The sequence below is a fragment of the Hemiscyllium ocellatum genome, chromosome 46, assembly GCF_020745735.1.
Source record: "Hemiscyllium ocellatum isolate sHemOce1 chromosome 46, sHemOce1.pat.X.cur, whole genome shotgun sequence".
Taxonomy (NCBI): Eukaryota; Metazoa; Chordata; class Chondrichthyes; order Orectolobiformes; family Hemiscylliidae; genus Hemiscyllium; species Hemiscyllium ocellatum.
In genome coordinates, this window is record NC_083446.1 from 4,286,655 (window position 1) to 4,302,624 (window position 15,970).

At 54.2% G+C, this 15,970-nt stretch overlaps 2 protein-coding genes across 2 annotated transcripts in view; one reads left to right on the forward strand and one right to left on the reverse strand.

Annotated features, from left to right (window-relative positions):
* Positions 1–81: 81 nt before the first annotated feature.
* On the reverse strand, positions 82–11,818 carry LOC132836111 (transmembrane protein 179B-like). The gene is made up of 5 exons (XM_060855386.1): positions 11,657–11,818; positions 4,933–5,126; positions 3,292–3,432; positions 2,512–2,590; positions 82–527 (listed from the first exon to the last, which is right to left on the reverse strand). The coding sequence occupies exons 1-5, from the start codon at positions 11,750–11,752 to the stop codon at positions 351–353; spliced, it is 687 nt and encodes a 228-aa protein (XP_060711369.1). The 5' UTR covers positions 11,753–11,818; the 3' UTR covers positions 82–350.
* Positions 11,819–14,556: 2,738 nt separating this feature from the next.
* eef1g (eukaryotic translation elongation factor 1 gamma) overlaps positions 14,557–15,970 on the forward strand; it is a 30,850-nt gene continuing 29,436 nt past the window's right edge. Inside the window, exons 1-2 of the mRNA XM_060855471.1 lie at positions 14,557–14,635; positions 14,762–14,920. Coding sequence (XP_060711454.1) covers positions 14,624–14,635; positions 14,762–14,920 — 171 coding nt within the window. The 5' untranslated portion in view covers positions 14,557–14,623. The remainder of the gene's footprint in view (positions 14,636–14,761; positions 14,921–15,970) is intronic.

Consider the following 15,970-nt stretch of genomic DNA (forward strand, 5'->3'; position numbering starts at 1 on the left):
CCCAGATAAAGGAACTTAACTATAATCAACTCTGGTTGGACGCTGGTCCACAGTAAAACAAAACCATTTCAAAACAGGTAGTCACTTTGAACAGACACAAGCCAGCAGCTTTATGTATTCCATGCACACGCAGGCAAAATGGTACCCCACCCATTAGCACCAAGTCCCAGTTGGGCAGTGACTGAGGCTGGAATCACAGGAACTCATCTTTAGTCAGTCATACGGAATCCTTCAAGCAGGGGAAGAGAGGGGAAACCTTTACAAACACAAACAGGCAAATACACACAATCCTCACGCGACTCTCCTTGCAGCTCTTCCCACGTTTCCACTGCAGTGACCGCGAGGGGTTTTCACGGTCGGGGTCCCGACGAGATCAAGGGTTTAGTCTCGGACGTGATTCCGGCCACGGCCGTGCTCCATTCGGGGTCGGCCCCGTTCATCGGCCTGAAGCCGTCCAGTCGCCTCCACTGCACGACCAGGACGGTTAACACCACGAGCCAGAAGAAGAAATTCACCCAGGTCGAGGTCTGCAGAAACAAGACGGTGCTCAGAGCCGTCAGCGGGTTGCAAAGACGCAATTATTTTCAACGTTGAGGAGCCGGTGTTGGGCAGGGGTGGACAAAGTTAAAAATCACACGACGCCAGGTTATAGTCCAACAGGTTTATTTGGAAGCACTAGCTTTCGGAGCGACGCTCCTTCATCAGATAACTCCAAAAGCTTCCAAATAAACCTGTTGGACTGTAATCTGGTGTCGTGTGATTTTATTTTTATAAATGCAGGTAAACCTGTGCAGCCACAAATCCAGGAGCGACGTGAGCAGGTCGGAGCATCTCCACATGGGCCTGACCAGGCTGGCTATAAACAGGTAAAAAATGAGGTCTGCAGATGCTGGAGATCACAGCTGAAAATGTGTTGCTGGTTAAAGCACAGCAGGTCAGGCAGCATCCAAGGAACAGGAGATTCGACGTTTCGGGCATAAGCCCTTCATCAGGAATGAGGAGAGTGTGTCCAGCAGGCTAAGATAAAAGGTAGGGAGGAGGGACTTGGGGGAGGGGCGATAGTGATGTGATAGGTGGAAGGAGGTCAAGGTGAGGGTGATAGGCCGGAGTGGGGTGGGGGCGGAGAGGTCAGGAAGAAGATTTCTCCAGCTTCCTCATTTCCCCTCCCCCCACCTTGTCTCAGTCGGTTCCCTCAACTCAGCACCGCCCTCCTAACCTGCAATCCTCTTCCTGACCTCTCCGCCCCCACCCCACTCCGGTCTATCACCCTCACCTTGACCTCCTTCCACCTATCACATCTCCATCGCCCCTCCCCCAAGTCCCTCCTCCCTACCTTTTATCTTAGCCTACTGGGCACCCTCTCCTCATTCCTGATGAAGGGCTTATGCCCGAAACGTCGAATTTCCTGTTCCTTGGATGCTGCCTGACCTGCTGTGCTTTAACCAACAACACATTTTCAGCTGGCTATAAACAGGTCCAGGCAGAGGGCTGTGGGGGAGGGTGGGGACGGGGGGGTGGGGTGCGGGGTGTCTAGCAACTTCCGCCCCTCTGGTGGTTAGGTTTGACCTGGGGAGAGGGAGCATGCTCAATGCTCTCACTGCCTTCAGAGAGAGAGGTGGGCACTGTGGGATGGGTTCAGGGCTTCATTTCCCTTCCAACTCCATTTTCATTTACTTCCCTCCCGCCACCCCTCCTCCCCTCCCCTCCCCACCCCACCCCATCCCCCTCCCACCCCACTCCCCTCCCTCCACCTTATGGTTTGCATCGTCCTTCATGGACTTTTGCTTGGAAAATGTTGAACCTGCTACAGGGGTGTTTTTATTGGTGGCAAATACTGGTTTTCAATAAAAATGGAGGTGGTGATTTCGGTGGATGGTAGGTCAGTTGTGTGTGAGAACAAGGCACGAGTCAGGAGGGTGAGGGAACACTCCCCACTTGACCCTGGTCGGGGGAGGGAACACTCCCCACTTGACCCTGGTCGGGGCAGGGAACACTCCCCACTTGACCCTGGTCGGGGGCAGCCCCAACAACACAAGAAAGTCGACACCATCCAGGGACAAAGCAGCCCCTGCTCGACTGGCGCCATATCCCCACCCCCTCCACCACCGACGCTCAGCAGCAGCAGTGTGCACCATCTACAAGACGCACTACAGAAATTCACCAGACTGTACCTAATACCCACTTCACTGGGATTCCAGGAGAAAGTACATGGAGCCGGGGGGGGGGGCTGGGCCGACAGCGAGTACACGGAGTGAGGGGGGGGGGGGGGGAGAGACTGGGCCGACAGCGTGTACATGGAGCCGGGGGGGGGGGGGGGGGCTGGGCCGACAGTGAGTACACGGAGTGAGGGGGGGACTGGGCCGACAGGGAGTACACAGAGCCAGGGGGGGACTGGGCCGACAGAGGGGTATCATAATTTAAGGTAAGCTGACGTTGGCACAGAGTGGGGGTTCAGACACAGAAAAGGTCATAACACTAAAGAACACAATAGTGAAACGGTCTCGGTCTCACCTCAGCACTGGTGAAGTTTTGGTAGAATTGGGAACCGTTGTACGGTGACGTCCAGTTCATTTTCTCGCCATCTGCGCAGCTGAGGAACAAGAGAGGGTTTAGACCCAGGCACAGTCTGTGTTTGTTCCATCGCGCCCCCCCCAACCACACAGCCTTGCCATGAAGCTCTGCTCCTCCCATAACTCCCAGCTCACTCGGACAAACATCAAAAGCGACATCCAGGACTACACAATCCCAGAGGAAATACTGCCCAATTGGAGGGGCCAGCGCTGAGGGAGTGGGCACACTGTCAGAGAGGGTCAGCGCTGAGGGAGCGGGCGCACCAGAGGGTCAGCGCCGAAGGAGTGGGCGCACCAGAGGGTCAGCGCTGCGCCAATGGAGGAGTTGACTTTCAGATGAGACAGTCAGCTAAGAAACCCTTACCCCCACAAAAAAAAAACAGAACATGTCCTCAGTAATTCACACTGCTGCTGCGTGACAGTTGGCCACAACGACAGAAGTGGCCTCAGTTCAAAAAGAGAAGTGATTTGTTGGCCGTGTGGTTCCGAGATGGTGGAAGGCGCTAGGGAAATGCAAGTCTTCTCTCTGCCCTCGGTCCTTCAGGCTCTCTCTCGGTTTTGTAACGAGCGAGGGCTGCACTCTCCAACTCCCTGCCTCTGGAGGCCCCATGCTTCATCATCCAAATACACCTCCCCGCCCCCCCCCCCCCCCCCTTCTGCCAGGGACTGGGACGATTGCAGCCACATGGCACCACCGCTCCCTGGCACCGGTCCTCCTTACCTCTTGATGCCCAGCATGGTCTCCGAGAGAAGGGACTGACAGAACGAGCTGAGGCCGACTCGCAGGAGGCAGCCAGCGACGAGGAGGAGGAAGAGGAAGACGCCGGCTGTCACCAGGCAGGTCATGAGCCATCGTGAGCCCCTGAGGATCCAAAACACAAACTGAGTCTCAGTGTGACCAGCCATCTCCCCATTCCCCCGCTACAGTCTCACCCCATCGCTCCCCATCCCCTCGGTCTCTCCCTCCATCCCCAGTCTCACCCAGGCACCTCTTCCCCACCTCTCTGTCTTTCCCACGCCAGCATCACTCCCCCTCGATAATCTCCAATTTTTCCCCAAACCCCTTCCCCATCTCTCCATCCCAAACCCACCCCCAACTCCTCCCAGTTTCTTCCCAACCTGCCCCCCCCCCCACACACAGTCTACATCCCTGTCTCTCACCATCTTGTCCATCTCTCCACCCCCACCCAACCCTGTCCTTCCTCATCTCTCACCTCCCCCCCCACAGGTCACAGGTCAATTCTGCAGATCAGAGACAGACCGGATCAATTAGATGACTTAGTGTGGAAACAGGCCCTTCGGCCCAACAAGTCCACACCGACCCACCGAAGCGCAACCCACCCATTCCCCTACATTTACCCCTTACCTAACACTATGGGCAATTTAGTGTGGCCAATTCACCCTGACCCGCACATCTTTGGACTGTGGGAGGAAACCCACGCAGACACGGGGAGAATGTGCAAACTCCACACAGTCAGTCGCCTGAGTCGGGAATCGAACCCGGGTCTCTGGCGCCGTGAGGCAGCAGTGCTAACCACTGTGCCGCCCACGACGGGACAACGTTCCCTGGAGTTTAGAAAAACGAGAGGGGGGGGGGGTCATCTCATAGAAACTTACAAAATTCTAACAGGACTAGACAGGGTCAACACAGGAAGGATGCTCCTGGTGACCCGGGGGCTCTCACTCTACAAGAGGCTGTTTTAGACTGAGATACAAAATTTCTTAACCTGGGGGTTGGGGAGCCTGCTAGACTCTCTGCCGGAGAAAACAGTTGAAGATGAAACATTGAATGTTTTCAAAGAGGAGTTTGATCCTTTTAGACTGAAGGACTCTCTCAGGATACGGAGCACAGGGTGGGACTGAGTTGGATGATCAGCTCTGGCCATGTTGAATGGGGGTAGCAGGCCCTAGAAACTGAATGGCCTCCTCCTCCTCTCTCACAGTTTCCTAATATCGATCTATCCTCACCCGAACTCCATTAAAAACCCTGGCTGTAGCCCGCACTCCTGTTTGCCCCGCAACTTGCATTGCTATAGCGCCATCGGAAGGAGGCCGGGCACAGGAGACCACGTGACGCCTCACCTCGTCAGGAGCCGTTCTCGGTCGGATTTAAAGGGCACCTTTTTGGGGGTGTGCGGGAGCTCTACCAGCGGGAGTGTTATCAAGAGGACACCCAGATGTCAGGGAGGGGGGCCTCCTCTCAGTGGGTGGAGGCGACTGGGGCGGTCAGGCAAGTCCCAGGAAACCGGTGCGCTGCATCGCGCAGTTGGCAGCCAAGGGAGGGATTTGGAGTACATCTCTCTAGGGGGTCTTCCACCATGGACAGTCTACCGCGAGCGGGCACAGTGGCTCCAACACTCACCTGTCTGTTTCCTCAATGAAGCTGGTATAGATGAAGTAGAAGACGGTACAGAAACAGTAGATGGCGATGCCCACTGAGACGGCACTGATGAAGCCACAGAGGGTGACACTGCCAAACTGCTCCACTACCAGGGATTTTGCCGTGGAGTTGTACTTAGCCACGCCGTAGAGGATACAACCGGAGCCAAACTCTCCCTGAAACCAGAGCACAGGCGGAGGGATCACAGACTCCAACCAGGAGCCCCCCTTCACCCCAGAGACCAACACCAAGACTAAAGGGGAACCAGCGCTCACCATCTTCACCTTGCCCGAACAGCACCCCATCCCCTACCAACCAAGCAATGCCCCAAACCACCCCTCCCAAATCCCCAGCCAACTACGGCCCCCCAATCCTCAACCAATGCCCACCAACGCTGACCCCCAAACCCTCAACCAACGCCCCTCACCAAACCTCGCCCCCAAAGTCCCTCACAACCCCCAGTGACCCTCACGGCCCCCCTCATTCTCCAGCCAGCCATTCTTCATCCCCCCCCAAACCCCCTCAATCTCCAAACAATTCTTCATTCCCCCCCCCGATCTCCAGCCAATCCTCTCACCAACACCGCCCATATTCCCCAGCCAAGCCTCCTCCCCCAAATCCCCTCACCAACCCCCCCATTCCCCAGCCAAGCCTCCTCCCCCAAGTTCCCTCACCAACTCACCCCCATTCCTTAGCCAAGTATCCCCTCCCCCAAATCCCCTCACCAACCCCCCCATTCCCTAGCCAAGTATCCCCTCCCCCAAATCCCCTCACCAACCCCCCCATTCCCTAGCCAAGTATCCCCTCCCCCAAATTCCCTCGCCAAGTATCCCCCCCCCCCCCACCCGAGTGTAGAGACTGAGGGAGCTCTAGGCTTGGGTGGGGGGCATGGCTGAGCAGTGGCCTTGTCAAGGTGGTAGAGTCTGCAGGTTTGGACGTTTCTCTCCAGGCCTCTTGCTGCGTTAAACAAGCTCTGGGGAAGTTTACAACATTAAAGGCCGGAGCTACATCAACGGACGTGACTTTTTTGTTGTCGTGCGAGCTTGCTGCGTGCAAATGAAACCATTTTAATCAATTAATAAATCTACAGATCACGCAAAGGCGCTATCAAAATTCAAGTCCTGTGTTTTTGGGGACACGGTGTTATCCAGAATATTAATCAAGAGAGCGCAAGGCAAACAAAAAAATCTCAAATCATGAGATCTATCAGGAGACGAGCGTCATTTCATTAATATTCCCAGGGATTGGAGAGAGAGAGGGCAGGAGCAAGGGAGAGGGTGGGGGAAGAGTGTGGGGGCAGTCACAGGGAAGAGGACTCACAACAACTGGGGGGGGGGGCATTGGGGGAGGTGGGAGAAAAAGGCAGAGACAGAGAGCCAGGGGTTGTGGGGGTACAGAGGGGAGACAGAGAGCCAGGGGTTGTGGGGGTACAGAGGGGAGACAGAGAGGAGACAGAGAGCCAGGGGTTGTGGGGGTACAGAGGGGAGACAGAGAGCCAGGGGTTGTGGGGGTACAGAGGGGAGACAGAGAGCCAGGGGTTGTGGGGGTACAGAGGGGAGACAGAGAGCCAGGGGTTGTGGGGGTACAGAGGGGAGACAGAGAGCCAGGGGTTGTGGGGGTACAGAGGGGAGACAGAGAGCCAGGGGTTGTGGGGGTACAGAGGGGAGACAGAGAGCCAGGGGTTGTGGGGGTGGAGGGGAGACAGAGAGCCAGGGGTTGTGGGGGTAGAGGGGAGACAGAGAGCCAGGGGTTGTGGGGGTAGAGGGGAGACAGAGAGCCAGGGGTTGTGGGGGTACAGAGGGGAGACAGAGAGCCAGGGGTTGTGGGGGTACAGAGGGGAGACAGAGAGCCAGGGGTTGTGGGGGTACAGAGGGGAGACAGAGAGCCAGGGGTTGTGGGGGTAGAGGGGAGAGGTGGGCGCTGACATAGCTGACTGACAATCCTGTGTCATCAGGAATGAAACTTCCACCTTGGAAAAACCAGTGTCCTTTGTATCTGGGACACCACCTACCCACCTCAGCACCAGGAGTGAGAGAGAGACAGACAGACAGACAGACAGAGAGAGACAGAAAGAGAGAGAGACACCAGAGGTCTGTCAAGTCTTCACCTGTACCCCTCACAGCATACCCTTCATTGTAAAATCACCCCTTCACACAGGGAGAGATAACAATTGGCTCCCCACTCACCAAACCTTCCGACAGCACCTTCAATACCCAAGAGCTCTACCATGTGGAAGGACAAGGGCAGGGGATACATGGGAACACCACACCCCCTGCAAGTTCCCCTCTCAGCCACTCACCATCCTGGCTTGGAAATCCTTTGCCGTTCTTTCAGGGTCACTGAATCAAACAGATTCAGATTAGATTACTTACAGTGTGGAAACAGGCCCTTCGGCCCAACAAGTCCACACCGACCCGCCGAAGCGCTACCCACCCATTCCACTGCATTTACCCCTTTACCTAACACTACGGCAATTTAGCATGGCCAATTCACCCTGACCCGCACACCTTTGGACTGTGGGAGGAAACCGAAGCACCCGGAGCAAACCCACGCAGACACGGGGAGAATGTGCAAACCCCACACAGTCAGTCGCCTGAGGCGGGAATTGAACCCGGGTCTCAGGCGCTGTGAGGCAGCAGTGCTAACCACTGTGCCACCCCCACAGTGGACTGTTAATCCAGAGACTCGGGTAGTGTTCTGGGAAGCGAATGGTGGGATTTGAATTTAATTTAAAAATTTGGAATTGGGTGAATAATGGTGACCATTCATTGCCGATTCTGGGGAAAACCCACCTGGTTCAGGGAAGGGAACCACCATCCTTACACGGTCTGGCCTACATGCGACTCCAGACCCACAGCAAGGGGGTTAACTCTTAACTGCCCTCTGGACAATTAGGGATAGGTAATAAATGCTGGCCAGGAATGAATTTTTAAAAGATTCTTGGAGTTCCCTCCCTGAGAACATTTCTCTTTATTCGTTCATGAAATGACGCAGCATTTATTACCCATCCCTAATCGCCCAGGGGGCAAGTCAGAGTCAAACCCCTTGCTGTGGGTCAGGAGTCAAGTGTAGGGCACGGATGGCAGTTTTCTTCCCTGAAGGACATTAGTGAACCAGAATGGGTTTTTCCAACAATCAGCAATGGATTCACCGTCATCATTAGATTTTTAGTTCCAGGTATTCAAACTCTATCATCTGCTGCAGCAGGATTCAGACCTAGGACCCTTAGGCTGGATTAACAGTCCAGCCATAATACCGCCAGGCCACAGTCTTCCCCAGTGGACTGCAGCAGTTAAAGAAGGCAGCTGAGCAACCTCTCAAAATGGGCCAGCAAAGTCTCAATCTCTGAAAAGACAAAACAGCCCACGCAGAAATAAGACCTCGCTGGATGTTGGAAAGGGGTGCATTAAAAAAAAACCCTCAAAACAAGTTCCTCCACTTCTGGCCTGCCCTCCCAGCACTACTGGAATAACCCGCTCAGCGACAGAGGACAGGCATTCTGAGGTTCCAGTCTCAGACACATTCCTAAGATCATAGCCACCGAACTGCGCCATACCAGAGTGCGGGCAAGAAGAGGAGGCATGGGACTCCTTCCCTCTACAGAACTTAAGTGAGTCTGTTAGAACTAAACGACCGCTGAAACGTTACAGCGCAGAAAGAGGCCGTTCAGCCCCTCGTGTCTGTGCCGAGGAAACTAGCCACCCGTTCAAATCCCATCGGCCAGCAGCCGGGGGTCTGTAACCTTGCAGGTCCAGCTCTTCAGGAGCAGGCCCGGCTTCATTTTAAATGAGTGAAGGGGTTCCCGGTCGCAAACACTGAACTGGACGGAGAATTCCAGACACCCACCAGCCTCTGGGTGAGAAGATTATCGCTTCCGTCCCCTCTAATCCTTCTGCGAGTAACCTTAAATCTGTAACCCTTTGGAAATTGACCATTGAGGAATAGGCAGAAGTGAGGACTGCAGAGGCTGGAGCTCAGAGTCGGGAGTGTGGTGCTGGAAAAACACAGCAGGTCAGGCAGCATCCGAGGAGCAGGAGAGTCCACGTTTCATCAGGAAGGCCTTTTGCCTGAAAAGTTGACTCTCCTGCACCTCAGTTGCTGCCTGACCTGCTGTGCTTTTCCAGCACCACACTACCGACACTAAAGGAATAGATCTGGCCGCTCTCCCCAACCTCCTCGTTATTTTGTACAGCTTGATTAAGCCGGCCTTCAGCCTCCTCTGTTCTAAAAGGAAACAACCCGAAACTATCCAATCTTTCTGCATCGCTGCACTTTACAAACCCTGCAAACATTCTTGTAAAGTTCCCCTGTACGTCCTGTAATGTGGGGACCAGAACTGTCGACAAACCTCCACAGCTGTGGCCATGAGATTTCCAGCATTGCATCCTTGCTCTTATACTCAGCACCTTATCCAGTCAGGAAAAGTATCCCAAATACTTTCCTTACTGCCTTATACACCCATCCTGCCACCTTTCAGGGATGTGTGGGGAAGGGGTTTCAATTAGAATGCAAAAACGAGTTTTCTCCTTTCCTCTCCCCTCCCCTGGGTCAACCACTTCCCCCCCCCCCCCCCCCCAACTTCAATAAAGCACAGTATCTACTCAAATTGCTGGTCATGGGATCTTGACGTGCACAAATTGGCTCTGAATCAGCTCAGGGAGTGCCAGAGAGCTACTCGACTGTGAGGGACATCACCTAGCAGCTACAAATGCCTTGTTTTTGAAGCACATGCAAGCTGTTGCCTTGCACTTGGGAGCAGCAGGCACTCACATCATTTTTTCACTGCATACCCTCTCAGAGCGGGATAACACAGCCCATTTGCAGGGGTGGGGGGGGGGGGAACGGGGACGGGACGAGAAATCAAAACACTAACCCTTTCCAGACTCTGACTAGAAAGCAGAGACAGAGCTCGTCCTGTGTGGCTCCACCACCCCCACTTATTAAAATTTTCTCCTGGAGAGTTTACTGGGTTATGGGGAGAGGCTGAACGGGCTGGGGCTGTTTTCCCTGGAGCACCAGAGGCTGAGGGGTGACCTTACAGAGGTTTATAAAGACATGGTGGGGCATGGATAGGGTAAATAGACAAAGTCTTTTCCCTGGGGTCGGGGAGTCCAGAACTAGAGGGCATGGGTTTAGGGTGAGAGGGGAAAGATATAAAAGAGACCTAAGGGGCAACATGTTTACACAGAGGGTGGTGCGTGTATGGAATGAGCTGCCAGAGGATGTGATGGAGGCTGGTACAATTACAACATTTAAAAGGCATCTGGATGGGTATATGAATAAGAAGGGTTTGGAGGGATATGGGCCAGGTGCTGGCAGGTGGGACTAGATTGGGTTGGGATATCTGGGTCAGTATGGATGAGTTGGACCGAAGGGTCTGTTTCCATGCTGTCCATCTCTGTGGAAGGTTTGCATTATAAGGAGAGGCTGTATAGGCTGGGATCTTTTTTTACACTGGACTGTAGGAGGTTGAGAGGTGACCTTATAGAAGTTTATAAAATCATGAGGGGTATTGGTGTTGATGGCAGTTATATTTTCCCTATAATGGGGGATTTCGAGACTCGGTGGCACATTTTCAAGGCGAGAGGAGAGAGTTTTTAAAAATGCACAAAGAGCAAATTTCTTTGACACAGAGGTTGGTCCGTGTGTGAAATGAACTTCCTGAGGAAGTGGTGGATGCAGTTACAATGTTTAAAAGACATTTGGATAAAAACATACATAAGAAAACTTGAGGGAAATGGGCCAGCAGCCCATTTGAACTGAAAATGTGTTGCTGGAAAAGCACAGCAGGTCAGGCAGCATCCAAGGAACAGGAGAGTCGACGTTTGGGGCATGAGCCCTTCTTCAGGAGAAGGGTTCATGCCCGAAACGTCGACGATTCCTGAAGAAGGGCTCATGCCCCAAACGTCGACTCTCCTGTTCCTCGGATGCTGCCTGACCTGCTGCGCTTTTCCAGCAACACATTTTCAGCTCTGATCTCCAGCATCTACAGTCCTCACTTTCTCCCAGCAGCCCATTTGAGACTAGTTTAGTTTAGATGGGCCAAAAGGGTCTGTTTCTGTGCTCTATGACTATGCTAATAAAGCAAGCCCTGACTGTATACTGCAACAGTTAGGTGCTGGTGATAATCTTTTGTCCTCTGCCTCAGAGTGGAGAAGGATTTGTGAAACTGATATTGTCCAGCACGTGTTAGTTACCAGATTAACACTGGGGAAGTTATTTACAAAAAGTTCTCTCTCTCACTCCATGCTCTCCCAGTACCACTTAGCTTTGGGGGGGGGTCATTTTGAAAAAGAAACCGTTTTATTTCCGAAGAGATTCTAATTCTATGCTAACAAAAAAGTGTTAACCATCCACCTAACCTCTCACTTCCCCAACTCCCACAACTAACAAGTAAACAGTTTTTACAACTCGGATGGAATCCTCTGGGGGGTGGGGGGGAGACAAAAAAAGTTTCTCGACTAAAGAAGGAGCAACGCATCTGAAAATACCAGAAGTATTTTTTTTAAAAAGTGGCCTCAACAACATTTTGTTTTCTCCTCCTGGTGGCAAAGTTTTGTTCCGTGTTGGACAAGGGGTCTGATTTCAAGACAAAGTCCACATTAATATTTGTGTCAGAGGAAATGAGGGCTATAGTTGTTCTGCTCCCACACATACACCCTGGGGGTGTCTCTCTCTCTCTCTCTCCTCCCAGTTGGGTCCATACCTGAGTAACTGTAACCAGAGCAGCACTGACAATCCCACAAATAAAAGCAGCTGCGTAAATCGACATCTCCAGACTCTGAAGCAGAGAAAGCGCCATCTTCCACAACGCCGATCACAGACACACGTAACTTGCTTCATCAAAGAGGAGGAGGGAATTTGTGTTCTGAGCACAACCCTTTCCCTCACCTGACATTCATTGGCCGAGTAAGACAGCCTCCCACCAACAGATTGGCTCCAATTTACGAATTACAAACCTCTCAGGCGTGTGCAGGGTTCACACACACAACATGTTGTTAATTTAAGTTTCTGAACAGTGGGTAGTTTTCTTGCCTGCCTGAGGTGGCTCCTGCATTGAGGTTATGGGAGACCACTACCCAGACTTAAGACTGACACTCAGTGCCAGCACTGAGGTTGAAGATGAGAGGGAGAGATTTAAAAGGGATCTAAGGGGCAACTTTTTCACACAGAGGGTAGTGTGTGTATGGAATGAGCTGCCAGAGGAAGTGAGCTTGATTACAACATTTTAAAAGGCGCCTAGATGGGTATGTGAATAGGAAGGGTGTAGAGGGACACTGGCCAAGTGCTTGCAAATGGGACTAGATTAAATTTAGGATATCTGTTTGGCATGGATGAGTTGGGTTGAAGGGTCTGTTGGAGTGTCAGTGCTGAGGAAGTGGGCATTTTCGGAGGGTCACTGCTGACGGAGTGGGCACTATCGGAGGGTCAGTACTGAGGGAGTGCTGCACTGTCGGAGGGTCAGTGATGAGGGAGTGGGCACTGTCAGAGGGTCAGTGCTGAGGGAGTGGGCACTGTCAGAGGGTCAGTGCTGATGGAGTGGGCATTGTCAGAGGGTCAGTGCTGAGGGAGTGCCGCACTGTCAGAGGGTCAGCACTGACGGAGTGGGCACTGTCAGAGGGTCAGTGCTGAAGGAGTGCCGCACTGTCAGAGGGTCAGTGCTGAGGGAGTGCAGCACTGTCAGAGAGTCAGCACTGTCGGAGGGTCAGTGCTGAGGAAGCACCACAATGTCGGAGGGTCACTACTGAGGGAGTGGGCATTGTCGGAGGGACAGTGCTGAGGGAAAGGGCACTGTCAGAGGGTCAGTGCTGAGGGAGTGCCGCACTGTCAGAGGGTCAGCACTGACGGAGTGGGCACTGTCGGAGAGTCAGTACTGAGGGAGTGCTGCACTGTCAGAGGGTCAGTGCTGAGGGAGTGCCTCACTGTCAGAGGGTCAGTGCTGAGGGAGTGCCACACTGTCAGAGGGTCAGTGCTGAGGGAGTGCCGCACTGTCAGAGGGTCAGTTCTAAGGAAGCACCGCAGTGTTGGAGGGTCACTACTGAGGGATTGGGCATTGTCGGAGGGACAGTGCTGAGGGAAAGGGCACTGTCAGAGGGTCAGTGCTGAGGGAGTGCCACACTGTCAGAAGGTCAGTGCTGAGAGAGCACTGCACTGTCAGCAGATCAGTGCTGAGGGAGATCTTTACTGTCAGAAATGCAATCTTTCAATTGAAACATTAAACTAAAATGTATCGTTGCACAAAATGATCCAATCTCCAACATTCCCTCAGTACAAATAGCTACAATAGGAGATGGATTTAGCACAGCAGTCAAAGGGTATTCACTGTTGGGTCTGACTGTAGTTCTGAAGAATTCAGCTATGTGACTCCCTGAATTAGCAATCCTGTAACCAGGCTCATAATTTTAATAAACCAAGAAATGGAACAGAAGTAGGAAGGATGTTGTGAAATTTGAAAGGGTTCAGAAAAGATTTACAAGGATGTTGCCAGGGCTGGAGCAGAGGCTGAATAGGCTGGGGCTGTTTTCCTTGGAGCATCACAGGCTGAGAGGTGACCTTATCGAGATTTATAAAGTCATGAGGGGAATGGATGGGGTGAACAGCCAAGGTGGGGAAGTCCAAAACTAGAGGACAAAGGTTTAAGGTGAGAGGAAAGATTTAAAAGGGATCTAAGAGGTAACTTTTTCACACAGAAGGTGGTGCGTGTATGGAGTGATCTACCAGGGGAAGTGAGTGCGCTTAGGACATTTAATAGGCACCTGGATGGGTATGTGAACAGGGATAGGTATGTGTGGGTTTAGAAGGATATGGATCAGTGGTGCTGGAAGAGCACAGCAGTTCAGGCAGCATCCAACGAGCAGCGAAATCGACGTTTCGGGCAAAAGCCCTTCATCAGGAATAAAGGCAGTGAGCTGGAAGCATGGAGAGATAAGCCTCGGAACACTTCAACCCCTGGGCATCAATGTGGACTTCAACAGCTTCCTCATTTCCCCTTCCCCCACCTCATCCTAGTTTCAAACTTCCAGCTCAGCACTGTCCCCATGACTTGTCCGGACTTGTCCTACCTGCCTATCTTCTTTTCCACCTATCCACTCCACCCTCTCCTCCCTGACCTATCACCTTCATCTCCTCCCCCACTCACCCATTGTACTCTATGCTACTTTCTCCCCCCCCCCACCCCCCTCTAGCTTATCTCTCCATGCTTCCATCTCACTGCCTTTATTCCTGATGAAGGGCTTTTGCCCGAAACGTCGATTTCGCTGCTCGTTGGATGCTGCCTGAACCTGCTGTGCTCTTCCAGCACCACTGATCCAGAATCTGGTTTCCAGCATCTGCAGTCATTGTTTTTACTTAGAGGGATATGGGTCAAATGCTGGCATATGTGACTGGATTAAATTTTGGATATTTGGTCGGCATGGAGGACATGAGGGTCGGTTTCTGTGCTGTCCATCTCTCCCTATAGCTCAAACCTTCCAGCATGTGTGCCACTCCCCACTGGAGGAGTGGTGTGGGTGCAGACTTGGAGCTAATGTCCTGTGTCTCTGCAGCCTTTAGCTCTGGGTCAGACTGACTGCTGTCAATCATTTCCAGAGGCCACGCCCCCCCAGCCTCGGTTTACGACAGTGCCGTCAGTCAGGTGGCGCTCTCTCTCTCCCTCTTCGGCGGCCTGGGCAAGATGGCGGGCGGGGTAAGTGGACGCTGCCGGTTACAATCCGCGGTGTATCGGCGCCATCCCGGCTCCGAGCGGCCGGCTGGCGGCCGCCACACCTCGGCGGGCCTTCCTCACTGAGCTGTGTGCCTCCATTTCCCACAGATCCTCTACTCCTACCCGGAGAACTGGCGGGCTTTCAAGGCGCTGATCGCCGCCCAGTACAGCGGCTCCAAGCTGCGGCTCCACAGCGGGCCCCCGCACTTCACCTTCGGCCAGACCAACAGGAGCGCCGCCTTCCTGCACAAGTTCCCCCTGGGCAAGGTGAGCGAGCGGGGCTCGGGGACAGCCGCCTCTGGGGCGGGGGCGGGAGGGGGGACAGACGGATCCTGCTCCAGGCTGAGGGGGGGAGATCCCTGCACACCCCCCCCCCCCACCCCCAGACACCCCCACACAGACACACCCCCCCCCACCCAGACACCACCTCCCCACCCACCCATACACATCCCCCCACACATACACATCCCCCCACACAGACAGACACACCCCCACTCACCCAGACCCCCTCACCCCCCCCCCACCCCCAGACACCCCCACACAGACACACCCCCCCCACCCAGACACCACCTCCCCACCCACCCATACACATCCCCCCACACAGACACACCCCCCCCACCCAGACACCACCTCCCCACCCACCCATACACATCCCCCCACACAGACACCCCCCCCCACCCAGACACCACCCCCCCACCCACCCATACACATCCCCCCACACATACACATCCCCCCACACAGACAGACACACCCCCACTCACCCAGACCCCCTCACCCCCCCACCCCCACACACCCCCACACAGACACACCCCCCCCACACAGACACCACCCCCCCACCCACCCACCCATACACATCCCCCGACACAGACACATCCCCCCACCCAGACACACACCCCCACCCACCCATACACATCCCCCCACACAGACACACCCCCCCCACCCAGACACCACCCCCCCACCCACCCATACACATCCCCCCACACAGACAGACACACCCCCACTCACCCAGACCCCCTCACACACCCCCCCCACCCAGACACACACCCACCCACCAGACACCCCTTCACCCCAGACACCCCCCCACCCACCCATACACACACCCCCACCCAGACACCCCCCACCCACCCATACACACACCCCCACCCAGACACCCCACTCAGACACACCCCCCCCACCCAGACACCACCCCCCACCCAGACACCCCCACACAGACACACACCCCCTTCACACCCCCACCCACCAGACACCCCTTCAACCCCCCACCACCCACCCAAGCACCCCTTTACCCCCCCACACACCCCTTCACCCCCCCACCCA